At 39.7% G+C, this 22040-nt stretch overlaps 2 protein-coding genes and 1 long non-coding RNA gene across 6 annotated transcripts in view; 1 reads left to right on the top strand and 2 right to left on the bottom strand.

Annotated features, from left to right (window-relative positions):
- Positions 1-1043: 1043 nt before the first annotated feature.
- Positions 1044-9903, bottom strand: aifm4 (apoptosis inducing factor mitochondria associated 4). The gene is made up of 19 exons (XM_030743741.1): positions 9753-9903; positions 7944-8052; positions 7085-7194; positions 6867-6976; positions 6109-6153; positions 5940-6021; positions 5671-5783; positions 5464-5550; positions 5285-5376; positions 5057-5187; positions 4789-4904; positions 4636-4707; positions 4336-4399; positions 4054-4130; positions 3331-3448; positions 3130-3228; positions 2957-3032; positions 2763-2867; positions 1044-1180 (listed from the first exon to the last, which is right to left on the bottom strand). The coding sequence occupies exons 2-19, from the start codon at positions 8030-8032 to the stop codon at positions 1150-1152; spliced, it is 1617 nt and encodes a 538-aa protein (XP_030599601.1). The 5' UTR covers positions 8033-8052; positions 9753-9903; the 3' UTR covers positions 1044-1149.
- Positions 9899-14730, top strand: LOC115790080 (uncharacterized). Its single transcript, XR_004020760.1, has 3 exons — positions 9899-10015; positions 13345-13648; positions 13980-14730. It is a non-coding gene; the product is annotated as an uncharacterized LOC115790080 (long non-coding RNA).
- The window catches only part of LOC115790079 (NACHT, LRR and PYD domains-containing protein 1b allele 3-like), a 26326-nt gene continuing 17613 nt past the window's right edge, over positions 13328-22040 (bottom strand). For 2 of the 4 annotated variants that reach the window (XM_030743747.1, XM_030743744.1), the window contains exons 2-4: positions 16531-16575; positions 15874-15912; positions 13328-13606 (exon numbers count right to left, since the gene is read on the bottom strand). In XM_030743747.1, coding sequence (XP_030599607.1) covers positions 13347-13606; positions 15874-15883 — 270 coding nt within the window. In that variant the 5' untranslated portion in view covers positions 15884-15912; positions 16531-16575 and the 3' untranslated portion in view covers positions 13328-13346. Of the gene's footprint in view, positions 13607-15873; positions 15913-16530; positions 16576-17628; positions 17827-21508; positions 21755-22040 lie in introns of those variants that run through there. The other 2 variants (XM_030743745.1, XM_030743743.1) reach the window with 2 other exon arrangements.

Below are 22040 nucleotides of genomic sequence, written 5' to 3'. Positions count from 1 at the left end.
AGATGTGGACTTTCAGATACTCTGACATGATCATGGCCAATGCCGTGTCTCTGTATTTTATGTTCAGACATTTAAAATATAATTTTTTACAAAATACAGGTAAATAAAATTTTCTCTGGAACAAAATTTGATACCTCAAATTTTGAGCTTATTTGATTGTGAAACGCCAAACAGAAAAGTCTAACACATGTTTAATACCTTTATTACCACAAAGGAGCTGGATTATTTTAACTAAAAGATGTTTAAAGATTCAAAACAGTTTATTCCCCATTTTAAATGTCAGAACCAGACACTGAAGACAACATTAAATACAGAATTGTGCAGTATATCAAAGATTAAATAAGCCACAAATCTGTTATATAAGGTATTAAGGCATTACATTGTGCATGAAGCAGAAGTGTAAAAAAAAACATGTTTTTTTTAACTTCTTGCATTACAGAGTTTATGGAGTCTTAACATTTCCAGCTCATAAAAGCATTTAAGCAATCAGTGGTCACATTGTTAGGCACACCTGTTCAACTGCTCACTAAATCAAATATTCAGTTTCAGTACTTCCACAGTCACCAGATCTCAATTTGATTGAGCACCTTTGGGATGTGGTGGACCAGGAGATTTAGATCATGGATCTGCAGCTGACAAATCTGCAGCAACTGTGTGATGCTTTCATGTTAATATGGGTCAAAATCTCTGAGGAATGTTTCCAGCAATTTGTTAAATCTGTGCCATGAAGAATTAGGGCATTTCTGAAGGCAAAAGGAGGTCAATCAGGTACAAGCAAGGTGTACCTAATAATAAAGTGTCCACTGAGTGTATGTTTAATGTTCCATAGCTAACCTTAACTCCATACTATACCCACTTAGGGCATCACACTTTTAGTACAGCAGCAGGAAAACATTTAATAAAAAAAAAAACAAAAAAAAAAAACTCAGATATGCTCATTACAGAGAGATCAGTGTTCAGAAAAAGCTAATTCAATAAAGCTTTATTGAATTGCTACTATAGTAACAGTGCTTTCGAATAAAGAGAGATAAGAGAGGCTGATTGGTTTCCAGGCAGCCTGAGGCAGGAAGTGGAGCAAACTGGCATCATGTCACAAAGGAGAGAAAAACAAGGCAAGAGGTGACACTCGCTGAGAGGTGTTAATCCTGGTTACATCTGGAGCCAGCTCAGGTCTTCAGCTCTGAACAGAAAAGGAGAGGAGAAAACCAACATTAATGAACAGTATCCAGGTTATGACTTAGTGATGTGGGTTATGATTTTTAGAACATGAACCAACTGCAACAGTTTTCAATCTGTCTATTTTTTTTTTTGGTAGTATACAGTAATATTTAAAGCTGCTATAAAACAATATTCGTTACCAATTTGGATTGCAGGTTGCTACAGCATAAAAACTCCAATAATACACTACGCACTTCCTGCAAACATAATGAAGCATTTAGCAGCTCGAGAACCAGATGTTCCTCTGAGAATTTAGTGAAAAGCAAAACAGAACTACAACAGGACTTCACCATGACGCATGTTAAATGAAAGATAATAAAGGCTGTAACTTCCAGGTCTGAAAAGGGACAGTGTTTTCAAGCTGCATACATTCTAATGACCAGCAGGGGGCAGTGCATGTCGTTCCAAAAAGAGATCATACACAAGTCTATTCTCACTTGATTTATGATCTGATGACTTTATGGGGTTAAATCACTAGTATTAGGTCATGCCTATTATGGCATGCAGTTTATTTTACTCTAAACGGGACAAAATTGTCCCATTTATTGACAGCTAGAAGGGAACTCAGCAGAGCACATACCTCGCACACCCCAGATTTTCTGGGACAGACAGATAAAAGCTACTGAAAACATAACCTATTGGTGGTAATGTTGCTTTTATTATCTAGGTAATAAAGAAGGATACACTTTAAGTAACTAGTGTGGCTATTTTATAAGCATGCAGTGTTTGTGGTTTCTCAGATCTGCTTCTCTCTTGTGCTGTTTCAGTTAAAAAATAAATAAATGGGGTTTCACACCTGCACTGTTTAGCCTGTTTAAATTGTCTCTTGTTCATTGGTGTAGCTGGTTTGTGCGGATTTTAACAAGGTAATCAATGCGTGGATCAAGACAACCACACCGAGACCCTGTGGAGTAGATTGTCTCAGTCTGGTTCCAAATTAAGTCCAAAGGGGTTAATTTATGATGAGAATAAGATCCAACATCAGTTCTCCCAAATACAAGGTGTACACTGCAAGTTTCCTTCCTATATCCATGTATGCAACAGACATCCAGAGCACAGTTTTGGCTGAAATATTGCCCAGATAAATATATGTTAGGACTAAATTATCCATTTTATGCACTACTCCAGAACTCAACACCCCCTTCCTGTATTTACTTGTGTTATCTCAACCCAGACACATCTGTCCAATAAGTGGACAGAACGCTCTCACGTGGTTTGTAGCGAAGCGTTTTGGTTTGTTGAGTTTTCTCTGTGTGAAAAGGAACCAAACCACAGAAAAAAAGCTACAGTACAAGTTTACCAACTCACCCACTGTCTGTGCTTTTTCTGTTCCATTTTTTTTTTTTGTTCCCAGTGACTTATGCTGTTGCTGTCATGGCACACTTAAAAAGCCAATCAGCATTAATAAAGCATAAAAAATATTAATACAGGTTAGTTAATCATGGATATGTGTTCTCTATCAAACCATCAGTAATAAACAATAAGATGACCTAACCAATATATTTTATATAGTCCAATTTGTATAAATGCAGGATATCACTCACTGAGCCTGTGCTTTTGTTAAGATTTGGCCATTAGCCATCAGTTCTGCAATATGAGAAACAGCAGGATCGAACATCAGGCTGGCTGCAGCTACCACCACATCATCCCTGCAAAAAAAAAAAAGGGCAATGACAGAAATTTTACACACCTAGCAGGAGTTTATGTTCAGGTGCATCAGGGCTTACTCTGCACTCACTTTATATAGAAAGCCAGAAATTTCCTCTCTTCTACTTTGCCTTTGAATATAATTTCTGTGTAGCCTTCCCCATAGCCTAGAAAGAGGAAATGAAAGGAGGAACATGGATTTAATGCAGCCTGGGCTAAAAATATTTAGAATTTAACCGTGACATTTATCAGTGGATACGCCACCAGTGTATCGGAAACTCTTCCCAAGCAAAACAGTCCAGAAGAAAGGAACAGACTCTATTTTTGTCGATTTCTTCAGCATGTTTAGTGCTGCCACTTTTCCTGGTACAAAAGACAGTGACAATGTTTAACTAGGTGTTAAAGGTGTCTTCACCCATAATGTGTTCTTGACCGACTGAAAAAGCATATTCTTCAGCCTCTTACCGTGAGCCTGTGACATTTGCCAGTGAGCAATGTTGACCATCTGATCGCCTCGAATGGTCAGAGGGAAGGAGGTAACATCTCCAGCAGCAAAAACATCTGGTATGTTGGTCCTCATGAACTGTTTGAATAGACGAAAAAGGCTACAGAAAGAATCTCAACAGGCATCGCTTGATTGTTAACTTTGACAATGACAATCCTACCTCCCCGAGAGTGTTGCTAACTTGGTGAGATGCTGTGAATCCGTTGTAATTAACCAAGAATATAATACTATGATCGCCCACTTTAGTTGTCTTCTATGGCCCTTCAGGCCTTTTGGTGTTGCTGAGATTGTCGGAGCATTTATTCTTTTTAAAAATGAACCTGACTGGCCATTCATGAAGTTTTTGCTACCTCTCTGAGGGTTAGCAGTCAGAACATAGTTAATGAATTCAGATAATGTAAAAATTGTGCACGGATGATGGCTGCTCTCCACATAGGGGAAGGAGGTCCTGATATTGAAGATGGCTTACAGGAAAACTTAAAGGAACTTAGACACCTCTCCTTCCTCTATTGTGGTCCTCTAAGTAATTATGTTTGACCACAAATATATAAATTCTATATAAAAAAAAAAAATAAGCAGTTTAAATCTACTGTATCCACCATCTCAGCTGCAAAGCCATGTTTTGTGCTTCATCAGCCATATCAATGTCAGAGTTTATCCATGCCCTCTATTGACTGTTTTACCTTGTCAACAATCACAGCTTTCCTTGAATCCACTTCCACCCCGCTTCCTGCCAATAAGTCTGAATTGGGGATTACACCTGAAAAGCATATTTGACTATGATATTAGTGGAACAGTACAGGAAATTTCTGATTGACTTAAAACAATCATCACTCAACACAGTGTTGGCAAACAAACAGCAACTGCCCACATATACAAATGACCACACACTCAAACACTCCCAAACTTGATTTGCATTTCAGTTTGTGTACATTAAAAACACCCTGAAGTACAATAGTAACTACCAATTCCAGCAATCACAACATCAGCTTCCAGGACTGCACCACTTTTCAACACCACCTCCTTCACCTGAAAAAGAAAAAAAAAAAAAAATCAGTTTTATTAGATTTCAGTGACAATGGGTTTATTTTACCGGAGATATTATGACAGATATTATGACTAATTATGGCTGCATTTTATCTGGCAGCTATGGCTTCAGGGTTGAAGTTTGTTCATTGCCACTAATGCCATGAGTAACATCTGTTCCTATTCTACAATCATTAACCAAAACATCTGCCATCAAATTTAATGAAAAGCAGAGATACCTTCCCATTCTCTCCTCTGATCTCCGCGACTTGATCGCTCATGTGGAACTTCACATTTTTTTCTTCCAACATCTGAAAATGAAACACTGTTTTATTTACTTTGTCTAAAAATCACAACGCACATCAGTGAAAACTGTCATCATAGTGGCTCACTTGCATACTCAGCTGGCCGATCTCTGGTCCCAGAGCGCGCTCATACGGGTATCGAGTAGTGCCAACTACAGCCACACTGGCAGCTTTGTCTGAAAAGTAGGATGCCACCTCCATACCTAATATGCAAATGAAAAACCTATCAGTGATGTGCACATTTAGTCTGGTCTAACTGTCAAATATCTGAATGAAGAGCATCACATCAACCTGATGGGGAAAAAGGTTAAATGCGTCTTATTCTCCAACATGAAGAAAAAGCGTATTTGATAACCTATGAAGGATGCTCCGGTAACAACTACTTTCTGGCCAAGACAGGAGCCGTGAAGTTCTTTGGCATCTTTGTAAGTCTCCAGTAACTTTACTCCTTTCAGGTCTGAACCAGGACAGGTGAGTGGCCGTGCTCTGTGAACAAAGAAATAGGACCACTATGTCAGGTACGGTAAATCCTTACATTAACAAAAACTATAAGCTGGCTTTTGCTCAGTAGAGACAGTCTCACCTGCAACCTGTTGAAATGAGGAGCTGGTCGTAACGCTGCAGAGTGCCGTCACTCATCTTCACTTCCTTGTTGGCAGGGTTTACCGACACCACCTGCAAAACAACGCACACTTAAGCCTTGCAGATTTTACCGTTCCCCCAGTAAGGATCGGTTTGTGTACATCAAAAATACATTCTCACCTCCTTCTGCGTCCAAACCTCTATCCCGTATTGTTGATAGAAGTCATCTGAACGGAGAAGGATGCTGATGCTGTCCACATTCAAAGCCTGAAAGAAGGAATGCCACTCACTGAAAACACTGAGAGAAAAACACTCATTCAAAAGGCAGGAAAACCATCAGCTGGATACAAATACATGTCGCACCTACCTTTCTATCCTGGTTCTTACCTTACTCAGCTTGGGTTTGTCAAATGGAGGCAGGGAGTCCTTGGTTATGATGACGATGCGACCCTGGTAGCAGTTTTGCCGAAGTATCTCAGCGCAGACCAGAGAGGCAGGTCCTGAAGTCACAGTATCTATGTTCAGGGGTGTGATTTTTCATACCTCATCTTTGCCTGAATACTTTAAACTCTGTACAAAAAGTTGCAAAGCCTTAAACCTGCTGTCGTTTAAAACAGACAGATGAAGCCATCTCATATTTACTACAAAGTTCTCACCCCCCCCTATTAGCAGAATGGTATGTTTGATGTCTGGTGCCACACTGCACATCTCTTTCACCCGTTTGGTCTCCTTCAGAAACTGTGACAAACACACATCATATTTAATATACAAAATAAAAGTGCACTTTGGTTCATTTTAATTGTCTTTTTATTTGATGTTTCTTACTTTTTTGCTGATGGAAACATACACGTTGCCATCTTCAACCTTGGTCTGTTAAATGAAACCAGATTTAGGTGAACACAATAATGTTTTCGGCGCCCTTTTTAAAAAGAAAAAAGGAAATGTTTTTAAGAGCCAGAAACTATAATAACAGAACTAAACATGTACAGGTTTAGGAAGAAAAGCCCTTTTAATACCTTATTCTTGCATTTTTTTTTGATCAAATACTCCCTGTGAGTAGCTTTGAAGCATAAACGCAGTTTATGAGAGCGAGCCTACCTCCTGAGGAGGTCTAAATGTTATCCATAAGTTCTAATATGCACTGCTACAAAGGTCTGAGCCCTTAATCAATCCAGCTAATCTAACTTTAGTGTTCATAAATTTACATTAAACTAAACCAGAATGTCAATGGTGCAATAGTTTTGGCCAACAACACCAGAGAAGGGAGGTCAAGTCCAATCTTTAACTCAGGTCTGTGTAAATGTGTGCAGAAATCATCAACAAAAGCAAAAATTTCCAGCAAGGGGCAGGCAAAAAGCAAAATCCAAAAACACCCCCAAACCTGAGTAATAAAGAACACAAGCCCACCAGCAAAACCCCTCTATCTGGTAAAGGGGGAGTGCTAGGCAGGAGGTATGTATATGCACTGAGGAGACAACCTGAATACAGGTGTGGCACAAAGCAGAAACCTAACATCATGACAAAGAAAATGATCCTGGATTCACTTGTGTTAAAGGGGTGATTTCTATTAAGTGTTGTTTCACCTTATAACAGGGTAGACTGTCCAGTCCTGGATAATCCTCAATATCTCCAGTTCTGACATTGAAGCAAGCACCGTGAAAAGGGCATCTCACTCTGGTACCAACCACTACCCCTGGATTAACAGAGGACATGCAATAATAATGAGCTAATCTGATGGAAATATATGATATGTGTATGAAAAGTGAGAGATAAATAACCTGGAAGTAACTGAAGGCTTTACCTTTAATCAGAGGTGCACTGTAATGAGAGCACTTGGATCCAACAGCGCTGTATTGACCCTGGGTGCGAACTAACAGCACTTTCTGTTCCCCCACAGTTACTTCTTTCATTCTTTATGAACACAAAAGGGACAAAAGAAGAAATCAGTACAGAAACCACAGAAGTCACAAAGCTTTAAACAGTAGTAGTAGTAGTCTGTCCTTCCTCCTGTACTTTTTTTTTTTACTAATTTCCTACTTTATTTTGATATTGTTTCAATGTGCCTTTTTTTCTTTTTAAACTTTCTGCCTTTGTGCTCTTCCCCAATGGCTTTTAAATATCATATATGTCTGTTTCCCTTGCCAAGTTCTGGACCACATCATTACCATGCCAGTATGCTGGGTAAACCTGCACATCATTTAGGAATAGCAGGAAAAGTTTGGCTTCAGGACTTTTTGCCAGAGAGCTTTCTTTTCCATTTAAACTATTTCGGTTTTCAGCTGCAGTTTGGCCAAGCTATTTGGTTTGCTTTAGGAAAAGATCAATATATTCTTTCAACAACCTTCATCACAACTTAGAGAGACTGTCTGACAGACCTGATTCTCCCAGTATCTATCAATCAAGCATTCTTGTGTAAAAATGAATATTGTTGGCTGGCCTGTTGTTGTGTAATCCTTTTGCATGTTGTTGGATTTTTTTTTTCCACCTAAAACCTCTGAAGACTTTTCCCTGTCTTAAGCATTTATCTTTTGCTCTTCTGTCTTTGACTGTTTGCTGTGCTGACTGACAAATGTATAAGACCATTGATTCTCTGATCTCTCTATAGTGAATTTGCATTTGAATTGTTCCAAAAACATGTTCTGATTTGCACTGTGACTTACTGCCCATCTTTGAGATCAGCCTCCTGACACACCAGTTCTGTCACCTCCTCCTGGTCCTCGGTTTGACCGGTTTCCTGGCACTGATTCATTCCTGCTCTATGTTAGCCACCTTAAGCAAACATGTTTTGTGTTAGAATGACTAGGCAGATTTATGCATAATCCATGTGTAGGGCAAAGTTGGTTGTAGGGCAGCTTTGTAGAAAACAAACATGCGGGTACTAAAATGTTTCATTGGGTTTATCAGAGCAACATGTAGCCTATTTTGCTTTTTAATTCTTTATGTTAGCCACATGACCAGAATAACTATAGATAAAAATTTAAAGATGGAAATGATTTGATGGATTTAGTGCCTGTGGAACTTGATTGTTGTAATTATGCTTCCTAGTTCCTAAATTCTTTGCACTGACCTGTAGCCTATTGGATGTCAATCACATTTTGACATTGTGGGCCACATAAGCACACTTTGATCTTAAGTGAGCCAGACCAGTGAAACATCCCTTTCTGTCAGAGTAAAGACTTTATCTGTTTATTCGATCCATGAATATAAAAAAAAAAAAAAAAAAAAAAAAAAAGAAGTGCAAGCTAAACAGTACATCTGTTTTCCTATCTACATGATAAAGAAATCTGCCAGCATGACTCTGAGTTTAGATTGAAATTAATGTGTAAAATTACAGAAAAAGATCTGATAGCTCATTGCTGTCTTGTAATTACAAAGCAAAGTTTTTCTAATTCAAAGAAAATATCCCCCTTTTTTTTTTTAAATGTGGAAACAATTAAAAAACACATTTGCTTTTCCAAGATGAGTTCTATAAATTCTCTTTAGGCTCCTCTTGTTAGTTTTTTCTTTAATTCATTCATTTCAATTATTTACACAAGTGCATGTGTAATATGATATTGCCAGGGCTGACAGACGGGGGAAAAAGAACAAGAAAGAACAAAGGAAATGAAGGAGAAAATAAGAGAAAAGCAATACAATGGTTCACAAACTACTGCAGCTGTTAAAAAAATACATACATACATACAAAAACACCTGAAAAAGAAAAAAAATACACAATCTTGTTGAGTTGTTGTGTAATGTGTGTGCTTTTTTCACCTATATCAAACATGTCTCATGAATAATAAAGATATTCAGAGCCAGAAAGAACATTTCTATAGACGCTGCTATCAGTTTTTAAGTGGCTTTTATATATGCTTTATTTAACCCATCCATCCATTCATCCATCCATTCACTTCCGCTGATCCTGTTCAGGGTCGCGGGGGCTTTATTTAACCAGGTTAAAAAAAAAAAAAAAAAAATCTCATTAAGATTAAAAAAAATTTAAAAAAAAAATCTTTTTTTAAGAGCAATATGTTCAAAAGGACAGCAGAAATTGCAACAAATATAACAACTCTATATAGAAAATTTAAGTGGCTAAAAGGATTAGATTGGATATAAATAGTATAGAGTAGGTACAATAAATAAACCCCTTTGTGTATCCTGTTGACTACAGCCTATTTGCCAATATAAACAAGGATATTAGACATAAAAAATAAAAAATAAACCAAAAAAACAAACAAACAAACATATACACACATACATAAACATACAGACTGGAGTCTGTACGTTTGTATGTATGGAGTCTTTGCCGTTTGATTCTGGCCCCCGGGCCTTATGTTTGACACCCCTGCTAAAGACTGTCATTTACATCTAGCTTAAAACGATATCGAAATCTCTGCGTCCAGAAACTATAAAATATTTTACACGTGTATATTAAATACATTTGATGAATTTAAACAAAGAAACACGGCACTCTGTGAGGCTGCACTCACCTGTTTTCTTGCACCGGACGGAAGGGGAGGAGAGAAACTCGCTTCACGCTCGTCCTCAGCGGAGCTGTTTTGCAACAGATTGCCAGGCGAGCACCCCGCGTGACAGCCACCCGGTCCCGCGAGCTCCTCCCTCTGCCAACCGTAACCAAGGAGGAACAATTCAGGACAGTATGTATATACAGCCCGTGGGAGGCGCAGACTATTCAGTTATGCTATGAACAACGAGATTAGCGATGATTAACGAAGCACCTGACTAACAAAAGGTAGATTAGTATAGGAGAAAAGGGGGCAGGAGGATAACCGGGATGTCTGTGGGATAGCGCATTTATTAACGAGCAGTCTGTAGGATACTTTGTGTGGTTTTCAGGCTCATATGCAGCCTGAAAACTGGTGGTCCTTCGGATCAATAAAGTATCGATCTATTAGTTACAAAACAATTTTCTATTTAGTAACTGTTTTGCAAAGTGTGAAAAAACATTAAGTAAATTAATTCTACTCCAGTCCTGTCCCAGCAGTCATAGGGTGAGAGGTGGGGTACACTGAGTACCTAAACTTACAATCAGTTTAGAATCACCAGTTAACCTAAACTACTGCATGTCTTTGGACTGTTGGAGGAAGTCAAAGTATCCAGAAAGAACATGCAAACTCCACACAGGTCTGAGGTGACTTTAAGAAGCAATGGGAGATATTCCTTTTTCTCTTCATTCGGGCTCTACACAAAATAAGACAGCCTGGTATTTAGACTCCATGACTGTTTGGCAGAGACAACACTATTTTAACTATTATTTAAACTATAGTTTTTAGTTTTCTGTAGCTAACTAAAATAATACTAAATTAAAAACAGATTAATTAAATTAATTAATATAACTAGTTAGGTTATAATTCAAAGCTTTCATATGACATAGCCTACTTACATTTCAGTCATAAAACTTAACAACAATGGTTTTTCACATATACTTACCACACACATTTCAAGCAAGAGCTGGGAGATACAGCTTTGCTAAATGAATAAAATATTACAGGGCAGCATGTACACTAAAACATATGTTAAAAGAATCTGTCTAAAACACGATCTATCAGCGCTAGCATGGCTAATTTAAATAATAAACGAGGCACTACGGAGCGGTCTACAACCGGTTTTTTTTTCTTTTTAGAAATGTATGACAAGTGCCACCTCTCATTAGGAAGGTAATACAGCGGTAAAATGTTGTAAATACCTGCAAAACTCCTCAACGGTGTACTCTAAAGCCGCGGGTGTGTTTTGGATCAAGCAGGAACCACATGTCAGCTTAACCAATGAACAGCGTCAGTGAGCAGCACGTAGGCTGCATTTTATTTACTATTTATTGTATTATTTTATTGTTGTAAATTTAGTATGTTTTGGAAACAGGTCTCTCTTGCAAATGAGACATAGTCTCAATGGGATTACCTATAAATAAAGGTTAAATAAATAAAAAAAAAAAAAAAAAACTGCAGCTGCAACATTAACCTAATGCACACGATTATGACCAATGACATCATTTATATGATTCTGAATAATAAGCATTTGTTTCAAGTACTTTAGCTGACCTTTATAGACCCATTTGCAGCCTACGTCATCAAAGGATGCGCGCATTTTGGCAACAGAAGTGAACTGCTACTCCATTCCAATCAATAAGAACAAGGAGACTGCGCAGCGTTTAAACGTGATTTAAAAGTGATATCAGCATCAAAATGTCTGCTGTTGCGTGTTTGGCTGTCAGAATTTCTACTCTACCAACAGTGGACTGAAGTTGTACTGAATCCCACAGGATCACGGCTGTTTAAGAGAAAACTGAGGCGTCTGTGGTTGCAAGCCATTAAATGTATTGATAAAAATTGAACTGAGGACACGATCAGAAATGCTCACGTTTGAAGCGCCCATTTTATATCAGGTAAAGTTATTTATCTTACGGTGTTTATACCGGGTTGTCAGGTATCTAAAGTAAACATCATTAGCTGGTAGGCTACTTGGCTTTTAAACTGTAGTGTAGCTGGCTATTTACAAGTGAGGCATCACTGACTCAGAGTCCTGATTTTTAAATTAATATTCAATGGCACTATAGATTACAAAATGCAGTCAATGCAGACTCACATATGAATGATTGAGTGTGTCCAGACTTGACTGGAACATTATATATATTTTTTCACTGTAACTCAATATCTGCAGCTTGAAAGCTCTTAGTAAGCTAGAAAAGCAATGTGACGAAGTACTCACGCTGCCATGCAGGTACAATCCGCTGTGAGGACGTAGTTCTCTGACTTGTTTACAATGACCCGAGCCTCATACACAGCGCTCCTGTTTCCTTGTCTTTGACTTGGAAGAACTTCTGCCTTCAAGACACAAAACTCTGAGTCTGTGTCATACTACTTGGTGTTCGGTACACGGCCGCAAACAACATAACTGTAAGCATCCAGTGACTTCTATGTGCTGCAACTTCTCTCCGGTGTGTACGCTGGGTTTCTCCACCAAATACACGTGTATATATATATCCGCCCACGGATACTGGGGCACTTGCTAACGTACCACAGGGTTCGGAGTCGGTTGCTGGTGGTCAAAATTAATTTTTGCAGGTAGTTTTCACGATCTTTCGTTGATAATCCCTTCTTGTACATTGAAACGCTATTGAACTCCACCGTACTTCCGTTTCCAAAATGCGCGTGCATCGCTACCTAGTCATCATTGTTTACAAACAGTAAACGGGTCTATAGCAGGGATCCTCAAATCCAGGCCTCGAGGTCCAGTGTCCTGCAGGTTTTAGATGTGTGCCTGATCCAGCACACCTGATTCAAATGGCCGAATTACCTCCTCAGTATACAGTCAAGTTCTCCAGAGTCCTGCTAATGACTTCTATATTTGACTCAGGTGTGTTGGATGAGGGAAACCTGCAGGACACCGGACCTCGAGGCTTGGATTTGAGGATCCCTGGTCTATAGTATTAAGCAAGTAAGTAGGATTATGACTTCACCTTTTTACAAATGTTATTAAAATGGTTACATTGTACGCATTGTTTTTACCATTATGGATGTTTCCTTTCTGAATGAATATTCTGATTTTCTGCCTCCCACATAGTGTAAATTCTTATTTTATTAATTTTTTGGTCAAAATGACCAAATGAGAATAAAAATAACCCTGAAAATAAGAAACATTTTATTTCATGATCAAATTACAAAACAAAACTAATTCTTAGGACAAGGAAAAAATTTACTATTAAGGATAACAAATCTTTTCTTCCTGTTTTACGTTACAGAAGATAAATTTAAAAACAGACTCCAGAATTTTCAGATGGCTGCTGGATAAAAACATGTCAGTGACATCATGAATTCATTATACAGATTTCAATTTCTAATAAAAATGTTCAAACGTCCAAAGTGTTTCCTATGAAACAGCTCAGTTAGAGGAGGCTCTTGGGGGAGCAAAGTCATAACAACGCCCCCAAATTTAAGTATATAACAGGAAAGATTTTATAAACCCCCACATAGAAAAGACATCTCCACTGTTTTAAAGTAAACATGTTCAGGTAGATTATATAAATTTGGTCTAAATTTCTTTTTTCTTTTTTTTTTTTTACAGATTTACTTCTTTGTAAGAAGCTCTTCGATGAGAAACTTCTCATTTGCTGAAAGGCTTTTATAGAAGATGTCTTTGGCTTTCTCAGCATTCATGGAACACCTGTAGATCTCCCTCATCTTGTCCTGAAAGGTCGGCAGAGCTCTGATCCGGTCGTAAACTTCTTGGTCGACCACTCCATTGTCATAGAGCTCATCCAGAATGGGGGAGATGTTGCTCACTCTCCGGATCAGGTCGAGTCTGTGTTTGTCCACAAAATGCTTTCCTGAAGAGAAAGGACAGAAACGACAAAGACAGATCAGGACAGGTGATGATACGAAGCTTTCATTCACTACGATTTCATAACAAAATGCCTGAAAGTTTGCCGGGACGCAAACTTGTGCCGCCCGCACCGCAATGCAGCATATGTATGTGGTCGCCGGCTTCACCACTAAGCCACCCAGGCGCCCACATGCTGCCACTTTTATGTACCTCCTAATCATTAGATATGAGAACAAAGTAGTAGAACAAATACTTCATTAATGTACTTTTAGTAGAATTTTCACATATCTGTCCTCAAGTATTTCTTTTCCTGAAAACTTTTACTCCCTACATTTTAACACGATCTCTGTTTTCTAACTCTAACTTTTTCCAAACAGGTTCATGACCTTAGTTATTATTTCCTGTCACTGCACGCCTTCAAACATCGAACCAACGGTAACACACAGAAGACAATCCTGTTGGTGCATCCATCACCGGTGCTCAGCGCACACACGAAGAGATGCTTCAGTTATCGTACTGTTCTCAAGGGGGTTTTGGCGCCCACAAGTTGTGGTAGGTGGTACTTCAGCATCCAGCTAGTGCTGCAGCAGAGGAGCGAGCACAAAGGGAGTAATGGGTTTAAAGTGCGAGGCAGTTTCAAATGCAACATTTCTATCAGCAAACACACAAACCGTTTGTGTGCAGTTTGTCACACAGTGTGTCTGCGAGTTGCTTCATTTCCCAGAAAGACAAAAATTCCCTCAGAGATGGAGAAAGACATCTCAGGAGAGACGAAGGTGTTTAAAGCTGAGGACTGCTGAGTAATGTTTAAAAGCTTACTTGTCCTCGTCCATTTTGGATCTATATACGATATGTTGCTGAAAGTTTTTCATGTTGAAATGTTCAGCACAACAAACTGAAGTTTAATGAACTTGAATGAAACTTTGAGCTGTTCAGAGTCTGCATGAACATGCTCGGCAATTTCATGCAGGCTGCATCGGTAGTTTGCAGCACTGTGGTGAAGTTCACAGTGATACACGATTTTAGAACAGACTGCTGCTCGTGGTCAGTGTCAGCTTAGATCCAGTTAAATTTGAGGTGATGATGCTGATTACATTCACTCACTGAATTCTACTCTGGGGTTGGAAATCAGCCATGATGGATGGCTGTGACATCAGTTTATGCCTTGTTGAGTTCTTTCCTTGTATTAATATGATTTTAGTAAACAAATAAAATGCTGATTGAAATGTCCTCCAAAGAGTATTTTTTTTTTTTCACACAAGTATCTGTACTTGTACAGTACAAATGTGTGTACTTTCCTCCTCTGGATAGATAAAGTCCAGGCTGAACCGCTAAAAGCTAATGCTAATGCTTCAGGCTGCTGCTTCCATGTTTGGAGATCCAGTTTTATGGAACGAGTGAACACATTTATGTCTCTGTAGCTAATTTCCTTCATAACAACTGCACAGAGGCTTTTTTTGTATAAGTCACCCCTTTTAATGTGATTACAGCTGAAAGTTTGTATTACTGACTGGCTAGCTGCTGACTGTCTGCTTGGCTTCAGCTCAGCAAGTGAGAATCGCTGACCTGGACTCTGAACTGCATTATGGGGCATTTTCAGTACAATTATCTGACAGATAATAGGGTTTGCATCTAATAAGTCTTTGCTCCAGTTTGAATTATGATTGTTTTAATGTAACTGTGTTTGTCTCGGGCGCTGGGGTGGCTCAGAAGTTGAGCGGATCGACCACATTCATATGCTGCATAGCGGTGTGAGCGGCGCAGGTTTGAGTCCTGGCCTGTCGCCATTTCCCGTGTGACCTCTCCCGTATCTCTCTTCCCAATTTCCTGTCACCCTCTACTGTTAACAAAAAAAAAAAAAAAAACTGCCTCTGTGTGATCCACCCAAAGACTGTATAGGTGCACTCTCTGTAATACTAGCTTGCTAATCACTGATAAAATTATACTCCACCCTCCAAATATGGTTACTGGCTGCAAAGAAATATCAAGATGGCAGCAGCCAAAAAGCCCATGGTGGATACGTCCATATTTTCTATACAGTCAGGTTTTTACAGTAAATATGAAGCAGAGCGGATGACGGTTATCATAATGAGAGCTCTCCTATTATCTGTATTCACAAACGATGGAAACTCTATTAGTGAGCCTTAGAGTTGATGGTAGGCAGTACGTGTCCTTGTACTTCATCCTTCATTGCTCTGGATCACATGCTAAGTTACAGGCTGATTCAGGATCAGTTACAGGGAGACGACTTCCTGCTTCCAGTACACCTACCGTCTGCCATTTTACATCCACCAGCTGCTCCACCTGAGGCTGAAACAGAGAGGAAAAAGTAGATAATTAATATCGATGACACTCAATTTAACACTGATAGCATAAATTCCTTCTGTTCACAGGTTCTGAGGCTACTCATGTTTTTAAAACTGGGCACCTCATTTATTTCCATTTTCCACAAAAAATACTTGAAATGATCAGCTGATGCACCAACTATATGATGGTTCTTTTCGGCACTAACATCTGTCTCTGCTGGAGCCACACCGACGTGGCTGATCTCAGACTCAGACGGTCCAAAATGAAATAAAGATAAAACAAGTAAACCTGACTCTAAAATGGTTCAGACAGCGCATCAATGTGGATGCTCCGGTCACGCTATCCTTTTTCATGTCACTGGATCTACTCTAATAAAATACATGTGATATAAATGATCAGCAGACTTTGTTTCTTATTCTTTAAGGTAACTGCCTTTCTGGATTCATATCTGACTTTCATGACCTGCAGGAGGCTGAACTCGGGAGAAATAATCAGAAATGCTGTACGACCTCTTCATGAAGCCCATACTGTGTAATTTTGGCAAAGCATAAAGTTTAATGTGACATTCAATAACTAAAAGAGCAAATCTGACATGTCCCATATTCAGAAAGATAATCTCACCGTCACTGGGACCTGGTTTAGAGGACTGTCCACCAGCCAATGTCTCTGCAAAAATGAGGAAACACGGTGTTAGAGGCCGATGGGAATGTGATGTATTTAAATGTATCATACAGAGTTAAGAACTGCAGTATTAAAATGACTTCATAGGCTTAATGTTCCCAAGCATTAAAGAAGAGTGAAGGTAAAGCTCAGTGACCCACGTTTCTGCAGAGGAGCATCAGCTCCAGAGCTCTCAGGACATTTTATTGGTCTGTTATTACACAAGAATCCAGACTTATGAGTTATGGAGCTGCACTTGATAAACCTGCGCCTTCTTCATTTAAAGGGTCACTTCGTTTTTTTCTTAGTTTAGCACGTTTAGGTTTTTTCACCTGACCATGCCTCCTCCTCCTCTTATCCTGGCGCGTCTCTTAATTCCGTTTTGTTAAAGTTTCATATCCGTGCAGGTCCTTTTGCGCCCTAAAGCTTCCGTATACCCCATACAAGAGGGGTCTGTCATTTCCGGATCATCTTTTCTCCAAGTGCAGGGTTCATCCTATAACAGGGCGTGTTCCTAAACCCGATTCATTCGTTTTCAGTGGGCCACGAAACCGAACCAGCGACTTAAATTAAAACGCGAGACAAATAAGTGAAAAGAAACAAACGAAAGTCTCTTGGCCGACAAACCCGCAGGTTTTTCCTCCCTATCTGTCATCCTGGCTGTAGTTCAGAGTCCACTCACCTGCTGCCTATTAGAAGGAGATTTAACTTACACATTGACATCTTTTGTCCTAACCTTAGGGTCCCAGGAGGGGGAGCCTAGCCCAGGTGTCACAAGGATGAGAGGCAGGTACACCTGGACAGGTCTCTATTCATCACATATTTACACTCAGCTGCCTGCCATCCATCACCTTTCCTGTGACAGGTGCAGTGGCGGAACTAGACTTTGTTAAAAGAATCTGTCTAAAACACGATCTATCAGCGCTAGCATGGCTAATTTAAATAATAAACGAGGCACTACGGAGCGGTCTACAACCGGTTTTTTTTTCTTTTTAGAAATGTATGACAAGTGCCACATCTCATTAGGAAGGTAATACAGCGGTAAAATGTTGTAAGTACCTGCAAAACTCCTCAACGGTGTACTCTAAAGCCGAGGGTGTGTTTTGGATCAAGCAGTGTTAGCAGATGAGACTGCGCAGCGGTATTCAGATCCGCTCTCTTAACATGTCATTTCTTTGATGGAGGAATAAGCAGATCACACACTCTGAAGTCCAACTCGGAGCGGGCAGAGAGAGAGCTTCCCGCCAGCGCTCGCTTCACTTTATTTCCGCATTGCATCACAGAACAACACCACGTCCCATTGGGCTATGTGTTTAACACGTCACTTCCCATAACTGACTTTTGGGAGTAAAGGCATATACATACACACTACAGAGCACAAACCTTAACACCCCCACTTGCTCTGAGGTTATTTGCTTCATAACCAAAATGACCTTCTTAATACTGGGTTCCAAAAACAAAACTGTTAAACTTGGCTAACTTAACTGTTGTCACAGGCTTGGTCATTATGTCTGCCACCATCTGGTCCGTTGGGCAATAGTTTAGGATGACCTTTCCTTCCTTCACTGTTGATCTGACAAAGTGGTACTTTATGTCGACATGTTTACATCGCTGTCTCTTTACAGGATTTTTAGCTAATGCTATAGTACCCTGGTTGTCTTCATAAAGCATAGTTGATGCATATTCATAAGAGTCAATGCTTTTAAGTAGTTGCATCAAGTATAGACACTCTTGAATGGTAGCAGCTTAAAACATATATTCTGCTTCACATGTGGATAATGCAACCGTGGGCTGCTTCTTAGTCTTCCATGAAATCAGTGGTCCCTTTTCAGACAGACTAACACAATAACCAGTTGTGCTGTGGCGATCATTCACATCAGCTGCCCAGTCAGCATCACTGTATGCATGGAGTCTGAGATTCTCATTTTCACATTTTTTGTAACACAACTCCTTTCCAGAAGTACCTTTAAGATACTTTAACACATGTTTTACAGTAGTCCATTGTTGCTCTGTAGGTTCTGCAAAATACTGTGACAGCTTACTCACCACAAAGCTTAAGTCCGGTCTGGTACATGTAGTTAAGTAAATAAGACTGCCAACAGCTTCTCTGTATTTTTTGACATTGTTCGTCCTTTCTGTTTCATCATCATAGTCCAGTTTTTGTTCACAAGGTGTAACTCTAGGTTTGCAGTCCTGCATATCAAATCTCTCGAGTATTTTCTTTACATACCCTGTTTGGGACATTTTTACACAGTTTTCACTCTGTTTGAAATCAATCCCGAGAAAATATCTCAGCTTTCCCAAATCCTTCATTTGAAACCTTGCTGTCAGAACCTTTTTGACATCATTTAGTACTTTTCTATTAGTAGCAGCGATGATCAGATCATCTACCCATACTACAAGAATGATTTTATCATGTTCTGTCTGTTTGGTGTACACACAATAATCTGCTGGATTTTGTACAAAATTGTTTTCACACAGGTAATTATGCAAAGTGTTGTTCCAATTTCTACCTGCCTGTTTGAGACCATATAATGATTTGTTCAGTTTACACACCAACTGTTCTTTTCCATTTGATCCCTCTTTGTAACCTTCTGGTTGTTCCAGGTATATTTCACAATCTATTGGTGCGTGGAGATACGCTGTTTTGACGTCCATTTGGTGTAGGATAAGGTTTTCCTGTGCCGTTTTCTGCATCAGGACTCTAATACTAGTTAGATTGGCAGTAGGAGAGAAGGTTTCTTCATAATCAGTTCCCTTTTTCTGACAAAACCCCTTTGCCACATATCTAGCTTTGAATTTGTCAGTTCCGTCGGCATTCTTTTTCACTGCATAAACCCATTTTCCCCCCACTGCCTGCTTGCCTTCAGGAAGGGCTGTTAGGGTAAATGTATTGTTTTCTCTGAGCGACAACATTTCCTCATCCATTGCATTTCTCCATTCTTTGGAATTTTGAGAATGTACAGCTTCTTCAAATGTTAAAGGTACACCACATACAAGTCTGTAGCAATAATCAATATTTGTTAACACCTGATCATTGATTTCCTCATCCATCACATATTCATTCAGGTAACTTGGTTTCTTCCTTACCCTAGAGCAGTGCTTCTCAATTATTTTCTGTTACGCCCCCCCCCCTAGCAAGAAGAAAACTATTCGCGCCCCCCACTCCCCACTGTGACTATCCATCTCTGCATAACATTTTATCCTTATTAACATTAAAGAAAAAAAGAAAGACATATGGTCAAACTTACAAAGAATAACTTAATTAAATCGTGTTTTAAGTCTGCAACAGAAAAGATTTTAAGTGCATCATTGCCTGAAATTAAAAATAAATAAATCCTTGTTTAAACTGTAAACATGTTTGACCAACTAGACACAGCAAACACACCGGTCTGTCCTCTTCTCCAACTGTAGTGACAGTGAAGCCAAGCGCTAAATACGCTTCGTCGTATTTCCTCGTCTTAGCTTTCGGGTGACTTTCTTTTGTCTCATTATCTTTGTCTCTCTCCGCTTTTCTTTTCATCCCTGTTAAAAACTTTTTCATGTTGGGGGTTGTTATGTTGAATAACGGAGGCTATAGGCAGAACGCAGTCGGAGCTTTCTGTTGACTCAACACTGCTAACCAAGGCAAACCTGTTGTCTTGTAAGTCGTAAAATGTTGCACTGTCGCAAACGTGACAGAAGTAACAATGACAGCGCCACTGCCGCCTACTGTAGTGGATGCGCAATTACACTTTATACTAGTACGGCCCCCCAAAAAAAAGCCTGTTCCCCAGGGTCACACGCGCCCCCCCAGGTATCGCACCGCGCCCCCCAAAGGGGGCGCGCCCCACTATTTGAGAACCACTGCCCTAGAGGGATAGCCTGTTGTGGCTGGTTCAGTGTCACTGATAGTATCAGTTTTGCTGTTCGACTCCAATAAGGAGACGGGATCCTGATTTTGTTCAGGTGTCTTAGGCTCTTCTGTCTCTTTCCTGGACCTGTTTTGTATGTCAAACTCATCTTCTGGTATTAAATCAGTTTGTGTCTGTTGCTCTACCACCTTTTTGGACACAAACTTCACTAGTCTGTGTTTTTGAACTTTTCCTTTGTGTGGAAAATAGATTAGGTAGGCTGGGCTATTTTTGTCATATCCCACAAAAATTCCCTCCTCACATTTTGAGTCTAGTTTTCCCTTGTCTTGTTTGTAAGCGTAACAGGCTGAACCAAACTTCTGCATTCTGGATAGATTTGGTCTTTTACCGCTCACCTTTTGGTAAGGGGTTTGCCCTGTACGTCTGTTGAAACATCTATTTCTTATTATGGCAGCTGTCTGAACCGCGTAAACCCACAATGTTTTAGGTAAGTCGCTCTCTATCAGCATGCACCTTGCCATGTCGAACAGTGTGCGCCAATTTCGCTCGGCTGTGTCGTTCTGGTGCGGCGAGTATGGTGCTGAGGTCTCATGTTTGATGCCATTTTTGTTCAATAGTGCTCGATAACACTTTCCGGTAAACTCTGTGCCATTATCAGACCGTATACACTTAATCTTGCCGTACGGTGCTGTGTCTGCAATAAACTTTTCTGTTGCTTGCGTAGTGTCACTCTTATGTTTTAGAAAGTACACAAAAACTGCACTGGAAAAATCATCCGTGAATGATAACACAAATCTGTAACTTTCAATAGACTCTGGGTCTATTGGTCCAGCTAAATCTGTGTGAACCAGTTCTAATGCAGCTTTAGCTCTCTTGTCTGGTTCCCTGTTTCTCCATTGAGTGAACTTTCCTTTAATACACACTTCACATTGCTTCACCTGTTTATCACTGTTACCCTTAATGTTCATTCCTTCAACAACATCCTGTAAATTTTGTATGTCATCGTAATTACAATGTCCCAAAATTTTGTGCCATGTTTGGATATCATAAGAACCCTTACACTGATCTTCCCATTCATTACTCACAGTTTGTAGATAGTACAGTCTATTGTACTCTTTGATGGGAAACTTTGTTCCATCTTGATGTTTCAGAACATCTTCTCCCTGTTTGAAAGTTACTGTTGCACCATTGTTAGTAGCTGCTTTCACAGAAAATATGTCCTGTGGATAAGAGGGGATGTACAGCGCCTGTTTTAGGATCGTCTTGCAATGTCGCCCTCTGCTGTCCATCAAAGTCACCTCTGCCTCTCCTCTTCTTTTCGCTACTCCTTTGCATCGGGTGCCGTCAGCCAGTTCAATGCAGTGTGTCTCGGGTTTAAAGTTGCTGTCAAATCTTTTAAATCTTCCAAGGTCTGTGATGATGTGCGAGGTCGCTCCCGTGTCCACCATCAAACCTTTACCACTCGTCCATACCTCCTGGTTTTCTTCGCTCAGCCGAAAAGCATATTCCTTGTCATCCTCTTCATCAGTAGCTTTCCGCGCCTCATCCAGTTGCTGTTTTCTCCTGCACATTTCCTCTCGGTGTGTGGTGCTTTTGCAGAAGTTGCACCATTTCTTG

This window comes from Archocentrus centrarchus, chromosome 13 (assembly GCF_007364275.1).
Source record: "Archocentrus centrarchus isolate MPI-CPG fArcCen1 chromosome 13, fArcCen1, whole genome shotgun sequence".
Classification (NCBI taxonomy): Eukaryota; Metazoa; Chordata; class Actinopteri; order Cichliformes; family Cichlidae; genus Archocentrus; species Archocentrus centrarchus.
The sequence above is the reverse complement of the archived record's forward strand: the minus strand, read 5'-3'. Positions and strand labels throughout refer to the sequence as shown.

Excerpts from the sequence above, each read along its gene's own strand:
- aifm4 (XM_030743741.1), bottom strand. The coding sequence starts at position 8,032 with ATGAATCAGTGCCAGGAAACCGGTCAAACCGAGGACCAGGAGGAGGTG. Across the intron at positions 7,195-7,943 it reads GCTGATCTCAAAGATGGGCA|AATGAAAGAAGTAACTGTGG; the intron begins GTAAGTCACAGT and ends GTGTTCATAAAG. Across the intron at positions 4,905-5,056 it reads TACCGGAGCATCCTTCATAG|GTATGGAGGTGGCATCCTAC; the intron begins GTTATCAAATAC and ends TTTGCATATTAG.